Source organism: Brachycentrus maculatus, unplaced genomic scaffold (assembly GCF_059751285.1).
Source record: "Brachycentrus maculatus isolate JH-2025_06_01 unplaced genomic scaffold, ASM5975128v1 h1tg000135l, whole genome shotgun sequence".
NCBI classification, from domain to species: Eukaryota; Metazoa; Arthropoda; class Insecta; order Trichoptera; family Brachycentridae; genus Brachycentrus; species Brachycentrus maculatus.
The window spans coordinates 141,538-165,333 of NW_028280888.1; the positions used below are offsets into that span (position 1 = coordinate 141,538).

General features: G+C 32.7%; 1 protein-coding gene and 1 non-coding gene across 3 annotated transcripts; both read left to right on the plus strand.

The window, feature by feature from the left end:
* Positions 1-7,914: 7,914 nt before the first annotated feature.
* Positions 7,915-7,996, plus strand: TRNAS-GCU (transfer RNA serine (anticodon GCU)). Its single transcript has one exon. It is a non-coding gene; the product is annotated as a tRNA-Ser (tRNA).
* A 196-nt stretch (positions 7,997-8,192) lies between these two features.
* Positions 8,193-22,667, plus strand: LOC148309249 (uncharacterized). Of its 2 annotated transcripts, none has more exons than XM_088260430.1 (13): positions 8,193-8,327; positions 12,035-12,295; positions 13,041-13,209; positions 13,290-13,444; positions 14,119-14,417; positions 15,143-15,396; positions 16,795-16,996; positions 18,294-18,569; positions 18,651-18,851; positions 19,638-19,787; positions 20,322-20,541; positions 21,160-21,338; positions 22,338-22,667. In XM_088260430.1, the coding sequence occupies exons 2-13, from the start codon at positions 12,048-12,050 to the stop codon at positions 22,478-22,480; spliced, it is 2,496 nt and encodes an 831-aa protein (XP_088116556.1). In that variant the 5' UTR covers positions 8,193-8,327; positions 12,035-12,047; the 3' UTR covers positions 22,481-22,667. The 2 variants fall into 2 exon arrangements, with proteins under 2 accessions (XP_088116556.1, XP_088116555.1); XM_088260429.1 differs by lacking the exon at positions 8,193-8,327 and adding an exon at positions 11,305-11,418.
* The last annotated feature ends 1,129 nt before the right edge of the window (positions 22,668-23,796 follow it).

A 23,796-nucleotide genomic window follows, 5' to 3' on the forward strand; every position in this document is an offset into this window, starting at 1 on the left:
TTCATGACTTGAGATTCAACTGTCAACGGTTTTTAGCAAAAAGAGCTGTAAAATAATAAAAAAATTAAATAAGATGAATAATTATTTTCGTAGGAATGTCCTAATAACACCAAATGTTATAGAATACACAGGCTCTGAAAACTTTTGTATGTAATCATTTTAAATTTTACTACAAATTTAACAGTAAGTCTCGAATATATTAAAAATATGCAATCAAGATCTAGGGCTCGATTCCTAGAGGGATCAAAATAAATATAAGTGTTTTTCACTTTAATATTTCCCTGGACTGATATCTGAAGCGCAGGATTGATAATCTTGCCTTCATATAATTAACGCTCAATATTGCATCAATTTGAAGGAGTGTCCTGTACACCATTGGGTGCATATAAGGCTCAATAGTAGTAAACATACTATCTTTCTTCTTTTTCTATGTTCACTCCCTAGGTGGAGCATATGGCCAAGACAATACGTCTCCAAGTCGCTATCTCCTTGGCTTCCTCCCAGGTCAGTCTAGCATCTCGAAGTTCTGCTGAGTATAGTCGATGAATGGTTGTCAGCGGCCTTCCAGGCGCCGGAATCCTCGTGGTTGGAAGATGAGACATGAGGGGTTGATGCTCTCAGTTGACATTCTAAGGACATGTCCCAACCATGTCCACCTTCTCCTCCCAGGACTTCCAGTATGATGGGCTGTTGGGTATACAGAAGCATACTATAATATTAAGTAAATAACTATTTTCTGACCAAGAAATTGACTTTCTTTTAGCGAAAGTATTATAATTAAACACTTGTATAATACCGCTTAATGAGTTTTATTTCATTACATACGACTATTATTGCCCTATCATACACCTAAATATTTTTTGCTCGTTAGTTTTACTTTTTACCTGTAGATGAAAACGTCTATTAGTTTTCGAAACTAGCGGTGTGTAATGAAATAAAACTCATTGTGTAGTTTTATTATAGAGTGTTAAAAAAATGAGCATGTCATTCCACAAGGTCAATGCCGAATCAATAAATAATATGAAGTATTATACATTTTAAAGTCGTACTCCGTGGTGTAATGGTCAGCGTGTTTAGCTACCATGCTGGAGGTCCCGGGTTCAATTCCCAGGGGGGGTGAAAATAAATATTAGTGATTTAGCACTCTAATATTTATTTAATATTACCCTGGACTGGTTCCTGAAGCGCAAGAGTGATCACCTTGCCTTCATGTAAGTAATGATCAAGATAACATTGCGTCAATTTGATGCAGTGCCCTATGCACCATAGGGTGCGGATAGGGGTTATATATGATATATATATATAAAGTCGTACAGGAGAAAGTGACCAACTAAAAAAACGTAAAATGTTCAGGAGGGCCATTTAAGCCATTTTTGCTTGGCAAGAAATATAAACATCAATGCAGTTAGTCATTTTTAACAAGTCAATGTACATATTATACTTCAAAGTTTAAAATCCTTTGGGGTTTTTTCCAGGGCAATATTAAGCTAGTAAGATATCAAATAGTCAATGTTCACGTTTTTGTAAAAATTGCACTTGGTCACTTTCTATTGCATGACTACGATATATGTATTTTTTAATTAAATATTTTTCTTATAAAACACACAGCACACTGTGATGATTACCACAATAAGACGAATGTAAGATAAGGTGAATGATTGATTAAACATTTCGCAACAAAGTTTTAGATACAAAAAAATAACATGGCAACGTATGTTATTTTCTCGTATACAAACAAAAAATAATTAAGTTTCTTTCGAAAGAAAAGTATTTCTTTACAGGTTGGGTCTAGTAGCTTAGAGGTCCGGTTTTCTTGTTGGTTTTGTTTTTATGGCTCACCCGTTCACTCAAATTACGTCTCGTAGGGGATGATAGTAGGTACCCATATATATTTCTTACGCTTATCTGCTTTCTATTTTATATACACGTAAAAATAATAAAAATGAATTAATTGAAAGCATTTAATAATAAATTGACTGTACATATTTTAAGATTGTTTTCTTTTATAATTGAAAAATTACAAGTATATAATAGTGATTCTGAATTTTTCTTATAAAATGATATAGATGCTTAATTTTAGCACTAAATACCGTATTTCTCATATCCGGCTAATCATTAAACAAATGGTTTTTACAAAATAGGTAAATATTTTTATCTCAAAATGTTGATAACACATATGTACTACGTAATAAATATATTATCATTTTAATACAGTTAAATTAATTATATCTGATTTTAAATCATAATTTATTTATTATTTTTCTTACCCATTTCCGCGTCAAATAGTGCATAGGGCGCTACATCGTATCGACGCAGTGTTACATTGGTCATTAATGAAGGCGAAATAGAAGAATCAGTCCTGCGTTTCATGTACGAATATAAGATTATTTTTAAACTAACTTTGACTCCTCTGAGAATCGAACCCGGAACCTCCAGCATGGTAGCCAAACACACTAAGGAGTATCACATTACGGAGACGGACAAAAGATTATAGTTTAATATTATATATTAATATTATAATGTAATGGTCAGCACGCTCGGCTACCGTTCTGGAGGTCCCGGGTTCGATTCCCAGGGAGGTCAAATAAATATAAGTGATTTTTTTTCACTGTAATATTTATTCAATATTACCTTGGACTGGTACCTGAAGTGGAGGGCTGATCACCTTTCCTTCATGTGTAAACGATCGAGATAACACTGCGTTTATATGAAGCAGTGCCCTATGCACCATTGAGGTGCGGTAAGGTTTTTATTTATTATTATATAATATTTTATGTAGTAATAAAATTACCAAAAAATTATTGACACACCAAATAAACATTATTTCTCGTCGACTTATTTATGTATGCTTTGCGGATTAAATGAGATGGAAAAATATATGCAAATAATCCTGCTCAAAAGTGTATGACGTTACGGCATTCATATTTTCACAAACGACGTCTAAAAACATAAAATTTCCAATGAAAACTTTTGAACAATTATCCGAGTTTCCACGCTTTTCACATTCAGGCTTTTGATAAATTGACAAAAACTACATAATTTCTCATTATGTGATGGCACAAAAACTTTCGGCAGACAATTTTACAAAGATAAAGTTTTCAGGGTTTTGTTTTGTGTTAAAAAATCTTCTTTTAACTGTGAAGTCCGGAATCATATTGGCATAAAGCCCACACAATCTTAGAGTTTCGGGGAGGTTCTATACCGGGGATACGAGTAATACATTCCCTTATGACCATTTAACTGCAGTAATATCATGGAATAACAGGTATTTGAAAGATGCTAAAAAATCTCTAAAGACAAGACACATTCAACATAACTATAATATAAAATATTCTTTGACACAATTATTAAAATCTTGTTAAGACGAAAATCAAGTAATGGTCAGCATGCTCGCCTACCGTTCTGGAGGTCCCGGGTTCGATTCCCATGGGGGTTTAATAAATATAAGTGATTTTTTTCACTCTAATATTTATTCAATATTACACTGGACTGGTACCTGAAGTGGAGGGCTGATCACCTTTCCTTCATGTGTAATCGATCGAGATAACACTGCGTTTATATGAAGCAGTGCCCTATGCACCATTGGGGTGCGGTAAGATATTTATTATTATTATTAAGACGAAAATTTGTTAATTTTTTTAACAATTCTACTCATGATTGACAACCACACTACTCAATTATCATAACTAGGTGTATTGATAAAATTCGTGACACAGTTCATGTGAGTTCACTACTGACGTCTATGTTGGAATAGGGAAAGCTTTTTTTTAGCAAAGACTATTTCTATTCGCACGTAAGGCCCGAATCTTGGAATAAATTCACATACTTGTGCCCCGCCTAAAACCATGATTTAATTTTTTATGTAGGTTTTAATTTGATCTAGTGGTTCCGAAAATTGAGTAGTATAGTTGTCAATCATGGGTAAAATTGATGAATGTTACACGTGCGTAAAGTGATCACTTAAACCAGCCTATGCCGGTCGTAAGCCCTGTAAATGCCCAGACTTCCATATTCTTCTACATCTTTGTGAACTTAATTTTCGACTAGTTATTTTTATTCACCAAATTTTTGTTCACTTATTCTGGATTGCCCCATTTAGGAGTTATTTATATAAATATTTTTTGTTGATGATATTTTAACATAGAAGAAGAAGGATATGGAAGTCTGGATATTGACAGAGTTAACGACCCGACATTGACAGGCTGGTTTGAGTGATTACTTTATACACGTGTAACACTCACTATTCTACCAATGATTGTCATCATTTATAAATTTATGAAATGTTATCCGTTTATAGATAGTACTACGGATATTACGTGAGATTTTTCCTACACCTTTATATTGTAAATAAGTCGTCAACTTTTATGGGAGACGGTCGGTATGTTGCAATATAAAATTTGCCCGACACAGCCCCATAAATAAGGGGGATTTTCCCTCTCTGTGGGAAACTTTCCCTTGAACAAACATATTTGAAATCTTTTATGAAAATACTACTCCATTGCATTAGTTTGAAAATATTTTACGATTAATAAGTAAGGAATAAGTTTTTTTGATAAAGAGAGTGGGACTTCAATTTATAACATTTCTTTTTTTTTACAGTATTATGTTGTATTCTTAAGGTAGGATAATCGATAGTCCGCAAATTAATTTTCTTTAAAGTCAGGTAACATTAAACGTAATTGAATTATTTGAATAAAATACCGTTTTTGTATTGAAAAAAATAATTTTTCTTCGAAATAAATATATGGTTTTGAAAAGAAAAGAGTGCTTGACAGGTAAAGAAATTGTAAACTAAAACACTTGTGTTTTCTCATAATGTGAATGCCGAAATAATAAATGAAAGGTAAGGAGATTCAAAAAATATTCAAAAATATTTTTTCAGTATTCATATTTTATTTATTGTTTTGGCATTCACTTTGTGGTAAGCCAAGATGAATTTTTTAATGTAAATCACTTGTTACTTTACCCGTTTCCTTATATATAGAACAGTTAATTATTTATTTTGTTTTAGTTTACATTTAGACCTGAAGATGGAAGCATGGCTTCCGAAACAAGTCGTCATAAAATAAGCTCAAGTGGTAAAAACAAGTGTTCTTCATTTAAAATCTCATATAATCACACTATTAACTACTCCAATTCTTGAAACTTCTATATAAATGATTAAACTCGGTTGAGATGTGAAAAATAATCTAAAAAATAACTCCTAATTGGAGATAATCCAGATTTGTGAACAAGTATTTGGACCCACTCAACATCTTGTAAACGGTGTGAATACATTATAATCTTTCAAAAATCATGACTTTGGTTTTCTCAACGTTCACGAAATAATATATCGTGGGTATACTGGTAAAAAACGTTAACTCTAAAACGTTATATAAAGCTTTTAGGCTGAACAAAATACCCGCTATTAAACTTAAAGTTCAATTTACTTTTAAAACCACATATACATATATGACATTTCAAATTACTTAGTGTATTTTGCCAGTTTATCGAACGTTGAAAACTTTATGTGCATCATTAAGTCAAAATTGCATATTTATGTAATGTAAAACATACTTTCTTGTAATTTTATGTATTTGAATGTGCTTGTCTGAGTTCTTAAAACAACTTCATATTTTTTGTAACTTGAATTTTACTTGTAAAAGCCCTCCGAGCGTTTATGGAAAATAAAAATTAGTAAAATAATAAATAAATCAAAATATTTTCGAGCTAACGTTTTTGCCAGTGCACACACGATATTGTAGTATAAGAAAGTAGAATGTCAACCCTCGCGACATCCCCTCCGTCACCTGAAGCCAGACGGGGTCCAATTAACCCGATGGGTAATTATCACCCCGCAAGGATGCTGTCTTTATGGAAGTTTGAATGACTTTCGCTCCCCGAAGGGTTATGCACATAGCTCTAAAGATCAGAAAAGGGTAACCCTTAATTAAGCGCGACCCACGGGCGTACCTGCGCATACTAATATCGTAATAATTAGATCCACTTCTCATGGTTATCCTATAACTTCGCTTAGGCTCTTAAAGGATATACAAAAAAAATCGCACTCGCGAATTATATTGTTTTCTAAATTGACACATAAATAATAACTTAGCATTTTAATGTTATGTAAATATGTTAAAAAAGACATTGATGCATTGTTAAAATGTTTTGATATAAAATTTAAGGATTATGTTTTTAATAAATAAATATATGAGTAATAAATATTTGAGTAGTGTGGTTGTCAATAATGGGTAGAATTGGTGAATGTTACACGTGTGTAAAGCGATTAAAGCCAAAAATTCAATATGGCTATATCCGCTACAAAGACCAAGAGTATGGTGTTCTCTCGCACCCCAGTGGGATGTAGCGTGACTGTGGACGCCGTTTTGGTAGAGCAGGTGAAAAAGTTTAAATACCTGGGTGTGGACCTATGTGCTCAGACGGATCTGCGATACGAAGTGATGGGGCAAGTGAACAAAGCTGCAGCCATCTCAGGATGCCTGAAAATGCTATATGGAAAAACCCTGAGATGAAGATCGGCAGCAAGATCAAGATATACAAAACTTGTGTCCGACCCATCATGACGTATGGAATCGAAAGTAGAGCAGACACTGCTGCCACAAAAAACACGCTTAGAGTGTCAGAAATGAAGACTCTGAGAAGCATAACAGGCAAGAGTCTTCGAGATAGATTGAGAAATGCCAAGATCAGGGAAATATGCGAAATCGAAGATGTCGTTAGGTGGGGAAGGCAACGAAGAAGACAATGGTATGCGCATGTGAGGAGAATGGAACCATCCAGACTCCCCCACATCGCATTGTACGGCCAACCCCATGGTAGACGACTCCCGGGCAGACCACCAAAGAGATGGGCCGATAGCTGGGAATCGACGTCGCAGGAGGCTAATCCCTCTTAAAAACAGGCCGTAAGGCCTACAATATGAAGAAGAAGAAGAAGAAGAAGAAGTGTAAAGTGATCACTTAATCCAGCCTATGACGGTCGTCAGCCCCGTAAATGCCCAGACTTCCATATTCTTCTAAATCTTTGATGAGTTGTTGTAAAATATTAAATAACTCACATGTTATTATTATTTTAGTGCAATGCTCATTTAATTTTAATTCATTTTGACAAAAAATTATATAAAATCATAGTTTTCAACTCCTGCCATGTTATCGCTCACTCCTTTCAAGAACGTCATAAATCAAAAAACGTGATTTTTCAGGAGAACGTTTTTAAAGTTCAAAAATATAATACAATTTATTAAAAATAAATATCAAGCCACTTATTGAACTTTTAACTGTGCAACAGATCTTTTAAGGTAAAACCTAAAGGTGTTTTCTCCATTTAAAAAATATTTAGTTTATTTAAAAAAATACCTTAACAATACGTTTTCTTAAAAATGCAAAAACAACACTTTCTGCTCTGTAGCAGGTAAATATTAAGTTTAAAATATGCCTCTTTTGCTGGAATATAGTAGATTTTCTGGGCATTCCGAAAACATACACAACTGAAAATGATCGATTTTTGATTTATGACGTTCTTGAAAGGAGTGAGCGATATAGCATAAAATTTTGTCTAGCCTCACAGCACTCTGATGATGTCGGTAACGACGAAACCCGGTTGCTGGTCGAATAAAATTTACGTGGAAAAAATTACATACTCCACCAAGAAATGTCAGTACAAAACTTAAATCTAATAAAACATACTTATGATTGTATTTGTACCTACTTACTTTATTTTAAGTATTTTTTTTATTTCGAAAAACTTTCTAAAAGCGATTTCTGTAAAAAATAAAAACCGAGAATACCGGATACTACTGCCATCTGCACAAAAATTAGTTTAACAGTTAAGTTGTTTTGCTCATTTAATCTATAGATGGCAGTAATAATTATATTAGATTTATGTTTCCTTATTTCTCCGTTTCGGCGGTATGACGAGGTGGCCGAGTGGTTAAGGCGTTGGACTGCTAATCCAATGTGCTCTGCACGCGTGGGTTCGAATCCCATCCTCGTCGTATAGTTTTGTTACCGAATATAATTTTCTTATCTAATGATACCTTTTTATCATTGATAACATTTTCGGCTAACTGGTATCTCTATTTCACCTAGCATTTGAGCGAGGAAGAGACGAACTTAATTATCATTATTGCTTTTGTTATCTTATCTGGAAACCTGTAGGTGCGTTTTTAGCTGTTACTCATGTACATTTTTAGTCTCAATTTTTTAGAGAAAACACTTGCTTTTCCTGTTGTGAACTAAGAATCGGTGTATAGTAATGTTTTTGTGTTTAAAGAAGAAGAAGAATACATCCATTTAATAAAAGGGTTCATATAAAATAAGCATAAGGTAAAAAATATATACTTATAAAGCTTTTTTTTTTCTTTCCAAGATGGTGGCTACACAGTTGGCAGTATTTTTTTGGTATAATAAATGTAATTTTTCAATATTTCAAATATATTTTAGACTTGATAAAATTTCAGTGATCCCGGGTTAGGTGCTGCAAATTTTAATTTTTTGTCAATATCTCAAATATATGTATTTTGTAGTCTGTGTTATATCAGAAGATATTAAGCATAACCGCCCCTGATCTTAAGAAACTCAAATTTTTAATCTTAACGTATTGTTATTAAAAGACTTTATTTATAAAATAAAGTCCGTATTCCATATTTAACCAAATCGCAAAGCTGCAGATAAAATTAATCATTTTGTTATTTCTTAGTATGTTCACATATTTTATAAATATTTCCTATGTTGGTTGGACTGGCAGCTGATTTTTCCTAAAAGCACATTTTCGGCTTTCTTCCACTACGGCAGCCATCATTACAACCAAATATGTTATAACCAACCTACCTACAAAGATATTTTTTGCCATAGCATCACATTTTCGGTCGGTATCTTATCTTAGGATTGAGCAATGTTTTCTAAATTCTAGGACACCACATTAGGAAACATATTACACACAATTGAGTGTAGGTCCATAGAACAATATAGCTAGTTTCAGTTTCATATGCTCGTTCACCGAACCCTTAATTGGAAATTTTTATTGCTAGATTTATATATGTATATCTTTTAAATAATATACTAGATCTATTGGCTAAATTAATATGTCTTATTTTTCATGATATTGTACAATAAGTCGGGTGTGTGTTTGACCTCCGCCAAACCCGGGAGGCTGACTCACCGAACCCCTGGGGTTTGATCAAACCCAGGTTAAGAACCACTGTTCTAGTTCCTATCTTGGGATATCTTGGGATAGGAACTAGAGCAGTGGTTCTTAACCTGGGTTCGATCAAACCCCAGGGGTTCGGTGAGTCAGCCTCCCGGGTTTGGTGGAGGTCAAACACACACCCGACTTATTGTACAATATCATGAAAAATAAGACATATTAATTTAGCCAATAGATCTAGTATATTATTTAAAAGGTATACATATATAAATCTAGCAATAAAAAATTACAATTAAGGGTTCGGTGAACGAGCATATGAAACTGGTGAGGTTCGGTACCTCCAACACGGTTAAAAACCACTAAACTAGAATGCTGTACCACAGGATAATGAATTGGTCTTACAAATAAACCCTAGATTATGGGAATTTGTATAATTTACAACGGACAACCAATCTATGGGGAGCACCGAGGCAACGCATGTAAAGAATGTAGTGATAAATATCATGTTTCTTAGTTTTTTACTGATATTTTATGTTCATATGCTATATAAAGTTCTCAAAAAGCATGTTGGCTCATTTTTAAATGTTTTCTTAGTAAACGCTTTTGGTAAAATGTGAATTTTTCGCGACTACCGTACTGGACGTCCCGGGTTCGATTCCCAGGGGGGTTAAATAAATATAAGTAATTTTTTCACTCTAATATTTATTCAAAATTACCCTGGACTGGTACCTGAAGCAGAGGGCTGATCACCTTTCCTTCATGTGGTCATGATCAAGATAACACTGCGTTTATATGATACAGTGCCCTATGCACCATTAGGGTGCGGATAAGGGATTTAAAAAAAAAAAAAAATGTCTAGTTAGGATTCAGATAATGTAATTGGAAATCCTCAGGATGAAGGACAAAGGCACACGGGCTTGCATACCTGAACTCATATAAGGTTATATTACTTAATACACTGTTAAAGTGCACAAGCTCAAGAAAAAAAACTAAATAATGTTTTTTATATTTCCAAAAATTTTATAAATCTAAGCAGTTTTAGATTTTTTTAGTCAATTTTGAATCCTGTCCATAATACAAAACACTTTTTTGTATTTTTTTTTAATCAAAGAGAAATATTTGTGTTTTTTTTATTATTTACACAAATATTTCAATTTCATACTACTGTATTCTTTGAGCCTAAGCGGCTCATTATTAGAAATAAGTATCAATTTGTGGTGAAGTGGGTTCAAACCGAGAAACTCTGACTTCTCAGTCTGCAACACTAACCACGGGATCACAACCCCACTGTTTTCAAAAACATTTATTGTTTACCTGCATTGCATTTTGCAGTAACATTTTTACACATGTCGCTCACTCTTTTCAAAAACGTCATAAATAAAAAAAAATGATTTTTCAGGAGATCGTTTTTTAAGTTTAAAAATACAATAAAATGTATTAAAAATAAATATCAAGCCACTTATTGAACTTTTTACTGTGCAACATATCTTTTTAGGTAAAACCTGAATGTTTTTTCTCCATTTGTAAAATATTTAGTATATTTAAAAAAATAATTAAACAATGCCTTTTCTTCAAAATGCAAAAACAACACTTTCTGCCCTGTAGCAGGTAAATATTAAGTTGAAAATATGCCGCTTTTGCTGGGATATAGTACATTTTTCGGGCAATCCGAAAACATGCACCACTGAAAATTGACGATTTTTGATATGTGACATTGTTGAAAGGAGTGAGCTATTTGTATTGAAATAAACAAATTTCACCATAAGATGTTTTTTTTTATAAATATTCCATGAAGAGATACAATATAATGATCATAATGTGCTTATAAAACTCTCTGAAAAACATATTTCACGTATGACGATAAAATCTTTATTTTTTACTTTTAGTTCCTCATATCATACACCTGTTAAACATACATAAACCGAAGATACGGCATTTCTTATTGATGCGTAATATATTGATTTCGTTGAAGTTTGTTATACAAATAATAATCATATCACAATGGATATGGATGGCGGGTTGTATTAAAAAATGCGGCCACTCCCTACTTACAGAATAGTGAGTCAAGCAGGGGAACCTTATCATTCGTTGTTTATCTGTTTTTATCCACACCAAATAGATAAAATCGATCATTAGCAGTTTTACTTTGAATTCTGATAGTGAAAAAGCAAAATTCGGTGTGTGAATTCATTCTTCTTTTATTCAGAATTAACACAGTCATTTATTAGTTCAAATAAAGTGAACACCTTATGTTTTAAACATCTTGTACAGGTAAACATTGTTTTCTAGGTTTGTAGAATTGTGATAAAAACTACACATGTATGTTATAAGTGATTTATCTGCAAGATTCTTAAGTTTGTGAAGTAATAAAATATTTGGAAGAGATGAGGAGAATAATAGTGAAAAGTTTAACACTTAACCTTTAGTATTCGCAGGATCACGTTTGATTTCTAAAACTGTAAAAAAGTTTCTATTTTACTATATTTTATTTCTGATTTTGGATATCTCTGGAATTTGCAATATATATCGCTTAGTATGACGCGTGGGGTGAGATAGTTTAATGCGCCACAAGTTTGAATGTTTGAATTTGACAATTTTGGCAGGAGCAAATGGTTATGATGACAAATTTTACTGATTGCCTTGCTTCCATGTTACTAATAATCAAGATAAGACAACATTCTTTAATATATTTTGATAATAATGTTGTTCAGTTGGTAGATGTTTTTAGTATCATTTATAGTAAAATGTGATTGTAAAAAGTTACAACATATTTACGAGGTAGTATTTCTTAATTATCAAATCGAAAATTGTACTAACAAACAGTTTTTAAATATTTTAAGCATTTTTCATATAAAAATAATTATTTATTGTGTTTAATTTATTTCAGAAACATTTCCAAAATGTTTTCGAGCAAGATATTACTATTGTTTGTTCTGTCAACGATTGCATTTTCACAAGGACAAGAAAATGCACAAACGGGTATTCCTGACTCGCTCATCGAGTGTTACCAAGATCCTATACTGACACAAAGAGATTATAGACTACCTATGACCATGAACATGTTAATTGATATAATTAAGAAAGCCGAGAACAATAAAGAAGGAAAGAATATGGACATGAAAAACATAGTTGTGAGTCTAGTTCACAGGTAAGAGACAATTTTCACAATGAATTTTATTTGTATTTAATATAACATCTTGAATGTGTTCTCTTGGGTCCCGATCTGTTACGTAGGACAGATTTCCTTCTTTAGTGTAATTTATTTACAAAATGATACTGCGGAAATTCCGAACAGTGTTTAAAATTGTCTTTGGGTGCTAAAATATCCCATGGTTTATTTCTAGTAGTGGTTTATATATTTATTTTTAAGAATAAATCACAAATTTCTGTTTTTAGAGAATAGTATGCAGGTAGGATAGAAAGAATATAAGTGGTAAATGTTAAAAATACATTACAAATACCCAGACCAATCGAAAAGAAATATTTGTTGAATTCATTTTGCGATTAGCGTGACTCGAACCCACAACGCCAGTTTCGCAGTAGAACTAATAAACAATGCCATAGTGCCTATCCGATAATGTTCTGCCAAGTGGCGGACGATTTAGTTGAAGATTGTCAAAAATTTGGTTTGTGATCATATTAGCTGCATAACTGACATGTTGCATGGAAGAGATAATAATAAAAAATAAAATAAAATCTGTTAAAACTCTAAGTAATCTTCAATCAATCCAAAATGTTATCTAAAATTTTTCATTGTTATTTTATATTTATATGTCAATAATAATAAACCTGTATTTATAAAAAAACTATTAAAATAGTTTGAAAGTTAAGATGTCATGTTTTTTTTTTTATTGAATATGTACAATTGTTTTTTTTGTTGCTTTTATTGATAGATTCCGGCTGGATGGAATAGTTCGAGCGAGTAATATTCCTGCTTCCTCTAGTTTTATACCGTACAGTCCCTTGGGATACCAATTCTATAAACATAAAATCCTTCTCGTCAACCTCGTTCCTGGAAATGCTTATCAGTTCCCGAATGCCTCTTTGACTTCGGTTGAAATGGTAAGACTCTAAATGAAACTTATCAATAAACTAACTAATCTAAAATTTTAATGTTTAATATTACTAATTGGTTTATTTAGTGTTCCCTCCACCACATGATGTCAAGTACGATAGAAAAGGAAATTCGCGGAGATGAAGGAAGTGTTTGTAATAAACTTTCTCAGTATCGAACTGAGAGACTGCCGAGAGAAATACGCAGAAATTCTGATGTGGAGGTGTTGGACCCAAATCTTGTGTAAGCCCAATATCTTTTTCAACCCTAGATAACTAAACATTTGACGACGCCCCTCTCCGAGAAAGTCAAGTGCACTTACTTCCCCGCGCCCCACACCCGCCATGCTTTGTTTACCTTCCTGATTGGTGCGAATAGTGCATCGGGTGATGCGATTGCAATTACACAATAATTAGGAAGTGACCTGCGGCTATATCGTCGTCCGGTTGACGAAAGTTTAGTTACTACGTTAGTTTTTCGTAAAGGTATGTATTATTATGACATCATGATAAAAAATATTCTGGGTGAGTCTTCAAACCCTAAAACCCCTGTTCATTCTGTGACTAATGTGCGCAAAATCTGTTATTTACGTCCATCAAAGGCTCGTAGGATGACAAAACATTGATGCATGAAATGCCAAAATGCCATTTGTGGATCGCACAATATTGAGATATGTAGTAGCTGTGCGTACTAGTGATTTATTGTTAAATGTCTCTTACATTCATTCCTAATCAAGCCAACTTAAGCGTCATATAACCAGTTCCTATTTTTAATACATACTTTTGATCATTTTCAAAGTTTAGTTAGTATGTATCTAAAAATATAGTTTAGTTATCTAGGATTAAGCATCATTTAATTATAAAACATAAATTGATCTCGACAAGTCAGGTATCCAAATGACCAGGTTTTTTTTTCAGAGAGAAAATGAACACAAAAGGTCACATAAGAATGTCACTGGGAGACACGGAAGATACATTAAATGTGGACATACTTCCTGGAGTATATTCGTATGGTTCAGACACTCCCTCTAGTCAGTGCCCAGTGGAGACTGGTGTAGTACAAACCCAGTGGGGAGCTGTCGCTGTTGGACCCCTTCTGGCAGGAATAGCTGCTGGCCTGGAACCCCAGAAAGTGACGATCCGCGATCTCGTCAAAGGAGACATGTCAAATATAACAAGCATTACTATTGACAATAAGTTTGCTGCTACCCTTGCTGGTATGTTTGATTTTTTTTACAATTCTCCTTTGACCTGTAAATAGTTGTGTAGTTGAATAACCCACAAACACATTTGTTCTCACATATGAGTATACAGATATGTAATTCATTTGGAATTATGTCCAGTATAGCTTAATTCCTTGATGCTTCTATATGAAGTTTTGGCATTGGCATTTAAGCTACACACAGATTTTTTTACAAATACTGTATTTTCATCTTCTTCAAACCCTTATCAGCACTCCAATGGTGCACAGGGCACTGTATCATATAAACGCAGGGTTATCCTGCTTTAGGTACCAGCCCAGGGTATATTGCATAAATATTAGAGTGAAAAAAATCACATACATTTATTTCACCTCCCCCCCCCAGAGAATTGAACCTGGGACCTCCAGAAGGGTAGTCAAGCGTGCACTGCAGACAAATACTGCATATGGGGGTCTAAATTCATATACACATATTTTAAATGTAATACATTTAAAAAATGCACATTTGCTGCCGTCAAAAGATTAAATTATTCCATTAACGCCCACTAATAGTCAACTACTGCTGTGACATTTGCTTTTCTCTTGACCACCACTGTTCTCTGTCCACGAGCTAGAGTTGTCCCTCAAATCTAATAATCTAACCACTTTAAGAGTTCTAAGAACTCTATGCACTGTTTAACCAAATAATATAATATAATTTCTACAAAACATTTAGTGATGTTTGGAATGAAATAATTTTAGGGGACTTGGCTGAACTTGCACTACGACAAGGTCCGGTAAAGCAATCATCCTTCAGTGTCGGTGCAGATGGTGGCTGGAATAGTACTCAAGCACCAAAGTGGTTCTTCCTTAACCAAGCTTCAGATCACGAGATGACAGACGCAGAAATAAGGGGAGGTATTGATGGTCTCATATTGGCCACCAATATCCAATCGTTTATGAGCAAAGCACCATCCATGAAGTTATCCCAGCTACTTGACAGTTATTATTCGCAGGTACCTATATTCATCTTTTTATTTATTATTTGTAACTATATTTCTGTAAAAAAAGACATGAAAACTTTCCTACTTTTTTTTTTTTAATTAAAAATAAAAAATACAAAATTGTAAAGTCTTGAAATATGTATGCTATCAGGTTATTGAAATAAAGTTCAATTTAAGTATTACAATGAAGAAAAATTTACTTAATCATCTACAATTTAATGATTTGAAAATGAAAACAGCAGAAAAATAAAACTATATAAATATTATTTACTCAAAACAGCATATTTTATTTATCGAATAACAAATAACAAAAAAAAACACAAAAGTAATCAACCAACTTACATACATTTTCGCTCATTTTAAAGTATCTAGATCAGTGGTTCATAACCTGGGTTCGATCAAACCCAAGGGGTTTGGTGAGTCAGTCTCCCGGGTTTGGCGGAGGTCAAAATACACACCTGACTTGTACGATATTATGAGAAATAATATGACGTATGATATATGCATTTATCCTATACATCAAGTATATTATTTGAAAGGACAATATCAATCTAGCAATAATTTTTTCCAATTAAGGGTTCGATTTACGGGCATATGAAACTGGTGGGATTCGGTACCTCCAGCACGGTTGAGAACCACTGATCTAGATTATAATGCTAAAAGATGAGTTGAACCATTGGGGCTATTCTCATTTTTCTTTCCTGTACTACTTATCATTCCTCCTCAAGTACCTTTCCATATGGCAGTAATGTCATTTACTTTGAGATCCTTCACTTACTTCATCTGCATCCCAAAAAACGTACTCCACTCCTGAATTTCTTGAATCTGGAGTACAGTCTTGATCACCCTGCCATTATTTAATTACGATTCAGTAAACACTTCATTTATTGGATGCAGTATTTTATGCATCAACTGAATGGGAAAGGAGTTAAAGATGATTATTAAGTTGCACATGGAAGTAATTTAATTACTTCCATGTGCGAAAACAGCTAATAAGAAGTGAAAATATTATTGATAAATTCACATTATTTTGGATCTGTGCAAATAAACGTGGCTGGCCTAATAATAAATTAAATATTTCATTTGATGTATGTTTGAAAAACATAGTACATATTTCATTTAGAATTGATATTATATTGTGTAAATGGAATATTAGAAAAACAACATTTTTGGTTCTTGTAATATAGAGTTGGTCATGTTTTGAAATACACTGACTTATATACACCATCATGTTATCATATAAACCTTTTATTATCTATTTATTATCAATGACGTTTTATTCCTGCGAAAAATTGTTAGAATAAAGATAAAGAAATTAATTCTCTTTTATATTCACGAAAAATGATAATGTGCACTCCAAACATAATTGTCTAATTCAATCACAACATATTCTTTTGAAATTGTTTCCAGCGTGGTGTGTTCACAAACAATGTCCGAGCGTGTAATCGTAAAACCCTTATGACAGAAGTAGCTCCGAGAGAAACACTTCGAAACCAAGTTCTTGGTTTCTCATATGCCTTGGACAAAATAATGCTTTCCAAAGTAACTATCCGAAACAGTGGTTTTAATGAATATTCAACAGCAGCAACAGATAGTCTTCTTTCATACATACGTAAGCATGTGTTGACTATTTTTTATATTATTTAAACTCAAATGTATTATTTATTCTCATTTTCTCTCTTAAAGTACCTCCACTTCCTATTCCATAGAGAGCATTCTTCATCCTAAACTGCATCACTTATAATATTTGCTTAGGCATTTTATTCCTTTATCCGGTAATCTGGTATGCAGGATTATGATTAATTATTGATTTAAAACCCCATTGATCAGATGTAATATCCTAAGGACTATTGAGGTGGAGACTGGGTCAAAGAAATCAAATAATAATCATAATGTAATAGAAAATGTGGTTAACCTACATGAACGTAAAATGGGTATTTAAAAATCCCATAAAACATGCCACTGACTGCACATTGTGTGTCTCAAGTTATGTTTTATTAATACATATAATATTTTTATGAGCACAGTTCCGTCATTCAAATATCGCCATTATTTATTTTTAAATACTTCAGGTGAGCAGGTTAAAAGAAATCCATTGGTAAGAAGAGATTCTTCTTCTTCTTCCTTCTGAAAGATCCGGGAATCCGTTCCGTTATCTTTCTCTTGTGATGTAGACTGCCAGCGAGTCACACCATCGCTTTAGAGGTCTTTCAGGTGGTAAAGAGCAATTCAAGCATTCTATTGACATGGTCATTCCAGAATCGTCTTCACTGTCTTCTCCATCTGACTATTCCTCCGTACTACCTTTTTTTTAAATTTCCAAATTCCTTATTTGGTCTCTAACGTGTTTCCAGTTATTCACCTCAGTGTCCTCTTTTGTGAAGTTCTTAAAAGAGTTTTTAGATAGGCGCTGTGGCGAAGTTGGGTAGACGCTCGACTGCGAAACTGGCATCGCATGTTCGATGTCCGCCAATTGCGAAATTAATTAAAGATATATTTATTGTCTATTGGTCTGGGTGTTTGTGATGTATTTTTCACATTTACCTTCCCTATCCTCACATCCTATCAGCAGAGAAGCCTCTAAAATAGAAGTCTTGCAGGTTATTCCTATTTAAAAAAAGGATTTGGTTCTCGCTGTGCCCGCTCTGGTCTCTATCCAGTGGTGGGATTCAGAACTAAAAACTATTTTTTTAAAGGGGGGGGTAGAGGTAGTACCTAAAGGGCGAACCGGTTCTTGAAAATTTTGAATCATCTCACTCTCTTTATCCCATATGTATCAATCGGTCATACACACGTCATAGAAGAGATTATTGAATATAATATATATGTTGATTCACAAAGAACTTCATAAAAAATAAAAATTTCAGAGCACAATAATGCATTTTTTTACTGTCATTTTATTTTTTCAGCAAGCCACTTGAATGATTTGTCGTGTTCAGCGTCTGCTACTACTGAAATGAATAATAAGATAGAAGCATCAACCGGTATATATTTGGTATTGGATACCACATGGCAGTACACAAACATTTATGCATCAATCACAAATTTACTGGAAAATCTGAACGTCGGCCCTGTAGGATCAAATGTAACCTTACTTTCTGGCAAGGAAGGAAAGGTTATAGTCAATAATACCAACTCACTGGCTACTTTCCAACAGCAGTACAATGAATCGGTCCACCAATCAAGTAAGTAACTTTCAGAAACCCAAAGTGTGTTTTCTACAAAATAAATAAATAAAAGCTTTTAATGTATTATTGAATTTTCAGTGCCCATAGGATTAGATATACCTAAAGTGTTGGCATCCATCAAGGAGCTTGGCAAAGCTGAACTAAATAATCAAACCGTTACAAATGAAGCCGGAGGTAGATCTTCAATAGTTCTTATTGTAACTGGATCAAATACAGTAAGCGACGGCGATATAAATTATTCCGTAGAACAACTGCAATTCATACAACAGGAGCTCCCAGGTAAAAATAAAATTAACTCATTTTCACCTACAGTATTATAAGCTAGATTTTTTCTGGATTATTGCATAAATTAATACCTGAAACATTACTATCTATCTTTAAGACCCTAAGAGCCCATCATATCATCTTTTCTTTGGTTCCTCTACATCAACTCCTTACCTGATACTACTCTATTAAATCAATTAAGAAACTTCATAAATATACAATGATGAAATTATTTGATCATTCATACTTTACTTTATAGTGATTCATGTTTTTTTTTTACATTATGTACAAGGACTATCGGCCCACTATTTTCAAACAGTTGAGTAGTACCACCAAGTCGTTTTAGGTTGGATGGAAATTATGACTTCTTAGCCATAAGCCTACCAATGTGCATTTATTCTGTACAAAAGTTTAAATGAATAAATATTTCATATTATTTTTTGACATCTCATCAAAGATGAAGAAGAATATGGAAGTCTGGGCATTTACGGGGCTGACGACCGTCATAGGCTGGTTTAAGTGATCACTTTACACACATGTAACATTCACCAATTCTACCCATTATTGACAACCACACTCAAATTCTTGGAAGTTATGTATATATGAACCAGATTTAGTGAACAAGTATTTGGAAACACTCAAAATGTTGTGAATAAATATTTAAACAGAAAAAATAAATAAAATATCTTTGTGGTTTCACGGTGGTTCGATCTCAATGTCTATTTAAAATATTGTACCAAATGATGCATATTGCTGATCAAGTTTTCCTTTTTAATGAAAATAATTTTGTTTTCTTTTTAGATATGTACTTCTTATATCTTGTGTCGGGCTCCAAGGAAAGATTCAATCTTTTAGTAAAGAACCCGGCAAAGGATATTATGACACTGACTGTAACTGGAACAGAAAGTACAGCTGCGCAGATAAATGAAGTTGTTAGGCGAGTTAAAGATGGTGAGCTAATTAAAAACATTAAAAAAAAACTGACATTATTTTGTGGTAGAAACTCATCCTGACTTTGAAGACCATTAAATTAAATTCTCCTTTTTTCACCAAATATTTCATTAACTAAGATTATTAGATCATTAAATGATCAAGAGTTAATTTTATGAAAATTGTCAAATAGTTTATATTCAATTTTTTTTCTCTCTTTTTCGTGTGTATATTAATTAGGTTAAAATGGTTAAAAACAATAAAAAATGTATGTTAAAAGAACTCCACCGACAAGACACACAAGGTGGCTTGGTGAATCTCTGCAATTATCTTTTTAAATATGTTTAAAATTGTTCTTTGAATAAATGTATACAATTTATGTTAATAATAAAAATAAAAATAAATAATTATTATGTTTGAAATATTAATGTCAAAAATAATGTCATTTAAATGTTAAAATTAACGTAAATCATAAAGCGCCCTGGAGGAGATTTCTCACGAAAATGTCTCTATATAAATTGTTAAATAAATCAATAATCGGTTTTATTATTTTAGTTCCTAGACGTCTGACAAATCACCGTTGCGGGGAAAACTGGAAGGCAACTTCCACTGGAAGCAGCACTCACTATGGTTTCGTTACTCCTGGTAATGTGAACTTCTACCGTCTGGCTCCCAACTACTTCTTCCGTCTCGGAGGAAATTCAGCCGTGAAGATTCAAGGCATGGGATATGGATCAGTAACTGTCTGCCATTCAAGAAATGTCGAATTGCCAAGGTAATATTTTAATCTGCCAACATATTTTTGCCATTGTTTAAATACCTAATTTGATCCCATCTGGTAAAAGGGGCAATTTGCAACTGTATCAAAGACCAGAAATATAATGTAGGATATCTTTCACCAATTTGAAAGCAGAAACGCAACAAACTCTTACCTCACTTTGCGCCTATGTCTATGATTAGAAGGAATGTGTAATTGATTATGCATTTTTATCAAACGTTGCGCGGTGTGATCGATAATCCTGAAATTATCGGGAGCATCGGTCTGTATATTCCCAATAGTTACCTAAGACAGCGACAGCATAGATTGTTTCACATTCCTATATACAGGACCAACTTGCTAATGGTTGTACCTATGGGAAGAGTTACCGCATGCTGAACAATGTCACGACATGTGTCTGAAAGGGTATTCCAAAGCGGGATTCTTCTACCACTTTGACAAGAGTCTTTTTACATTTTGCACTTGTAATTAATATTAATAACACCTACTTGTAATTTATATTAATAATATATATGCCTTAAATGTAAGTTTGTCATGTACATATTAATATTTAAAAAATTGAATTGAATTGAATTGAAGTTGAATTTTAAAGTAATTGAATTTCTTTTACTTTAGGGCGAACTCAACAAGTGGAAATGATGGTGTAACATGCGTTCCGGTTACAAGCAATACGGTGGATCTGCCATTAGAAGGCGCATGCTCCAGTTATGACTTTATCAAGGACTGTCCACCGCTTTACATATCTGTTGAGGCTTCCTTACCTGTAGATACTTCACAAAATACGAGATGTTCTGGTAAGTAATATGTAAATATTTAAAGTGGTCTAAAATAGGATATTATAAGTTTTCTATACATATCTGAGCTATATGTATTTGCGAAAATCCCATGAATTCATTAACATTCCGATTCATACTGGTCTACCTGCCTTACTACATTCGATTAAAGAGGTAAGTTTGATAATCCGCATATTCCGGATGGGCGATAGGTGTTAATGTTACCTAAAACATCAATAAAGTAGGTACTATTTCTTTACACTATGCTAACAATTATTACTTACACTGCTGATGCTGATTTTCTCGAGGTACTGCTATTACTGATAGAGGCTGTGTCATTGAATGTCAATTTTAGTGATCAGTGCTAAAGGAATAAATAAATATATTTTTTAATCAACTTCAACCTTTTAAATGCTCTAAGGTTTGGGGGAAAATAAGAAATTTTACATTAATTAGAAATTTTGTTAATATAGCATGCAGTATCTTTTGAGTATAAAAACAATACACCTTTTTAAGTTTATTAATGAAAACACAACATTTTTTTACTTTTGACAACTACAAATGTTCTATCAACAGGTGAAAATACAAACTGTTCAATTTAAACTCAATTTTGTACAAAATAATGTGTCTTTATTTCCATGATTTACAAAAAAAAATTTTGAATTACTTTTTGAATTATTTTTCAGTCATTTTTCGTCTGTCGATGATAGCATCTGTACTAAAGTGGTCTTTTTTAAGTGTTTTATTTTTATATTTATATCATCCTATTGTTCCACAAACATAATACCAACTCAATAAATTATAGTAACTGAACACACTTCGAAAGGGAAAAGTATTTCTACATGTTTGGTAGATTGATGCTTAAGGGTGGGACGGGTATTTTTACCTTCTGCCAGAAAAAAAGAAATTATAAAATGTTTTTATTTGAATATTACATTCCAATATCTTTGTTAACTATACGTACATAATTATACCCATCTGCAATGTGTTAATTAATATAATGTATACTTTATTTTGTAGAACGAGACTGCCGCTACGCCGACAGCATAAAGTTCACCGTGAATCTTCAAGAATTGGGATGCTTCAGTGGCGCAAGTCAAATAATTGTCAACTTTGGTCTTTTATTTATTTCTATAGCTATAATGCTGAAATCACTTTTGTAATAGTATGGTACCAAAGATACAAGTAATACATTATTTAAACATGTAGTTAAACATAAGTTCAACAAACACCATAATTTTGTGTTCATTTTGAAATTGTACAAATAATTTATGACAGTAAATAAATTCACATATAAGTTATCATACAAATAGTATACACATCAATGTATACAAATCATCTGTGTAAAAAGTTTGTATTAATATTTTTTACATGTTCATAATAATATTATAATATAATTACAGTATTTATGTATGTATTAAAATAACCATTTTTAAGTTTTACTTGAAAAATTTCAAATTTTAATAGTACATATTATTTAAAAAATGAATTCACCAAATCAAAACACATCTTTAAGTTGCATTTTATCTTAAGCTCTTATTTTTTATATTGAATAATAATAAATCAAATGAGATAAAAACTGATTATATTGTTTTATTATTGTTATAATTTTAAGATTTACAGGTCATTTAATTGGGTTTATAAAAGTTTTGGTCATCATTATCAAAATTCAAGTTTAGATTTGATTATCAATTAAGGACAAGTACTGTCAGGGGATTGCACTCCAGATAATCCGGAGTCTGAAAATATGGATTATATAAATTTTCTTTAACAGTGAGTGTGGCATTTTATCTTCTATCCCTGCAGTAAACCAGTATAATGGCAGTAAAAGTAAGAACTCGTTAAAATTTAAAGTAAGCATATTAAAACCCAAAATAAGATTATTTGTTTAAGTAATACACCGAGAGCAATAAATAATAGGTTTAGTGTTGTTATTTTTTTGCATTCTCTAATGTTTGTAAGTCTATAATCTAGCTTTGGCTTATGCAACATGGCTTATTGTATTCCTCCTTAGGTGTATAAAGTTTTGACAAAAAGACCTAAAAAATAGTCAAAAGTTTTGAACACAGATTTTGAGTGTCCAAATACTTTTTGTATTTTGTGAGTTATTTTTACATTTTTGACATCTTGATTCTACGATAAGCCACAGACTAACTAATTTATATATAATTTAATTTATATAAGTATTATAATTTATGCTAAGCCCCCTGATATGACAAGATTCCATGCTAAATAAAAGCTTTCCCAATCCAAGCATAGATGGCTCCAGTGAACTCACAGTACGGTGTCATGAGATTTGATACAACATGTAGGAGTTGTATCACTACACTAAGTTTTTATAACTAGTTAACGTCGGGGGGTGAGTGTGGTTTTCAATGATTCTACATTTAATAGTTCCTGACGGGATATGAGTTTGAGTTAAGTGCGCTATGCCCATCGACTGCACTTAGAAATTGAAATAAAGTAAAAAAAAACTGTA

Excerpts from the sequence above, each read along its gene's own strand:
- LOC148309249 (XM_088260430.1), top strand. The coding sequence starts at position 12,048 with ATGTTTTCGAGCAAGATATTACTATTGTTTGTTCTGTCAACGATTGCA. Across the intron at positions 12,296-13,040 it reads GTTGTGAGTCTAGTTCACAG|ATTCCGGCTGGATGGAATAG; the intron begins GTAAGAGACAAT and ends TTTTATTGATAG. Across the intron at positions 13,445-14,118 it reads GTGTTGGACCCAAATCTTGT|AGAGAAAATGAACACAAAAG; the intron begins GTAAGCCCAATA and ends TTTTTTTTTCAG.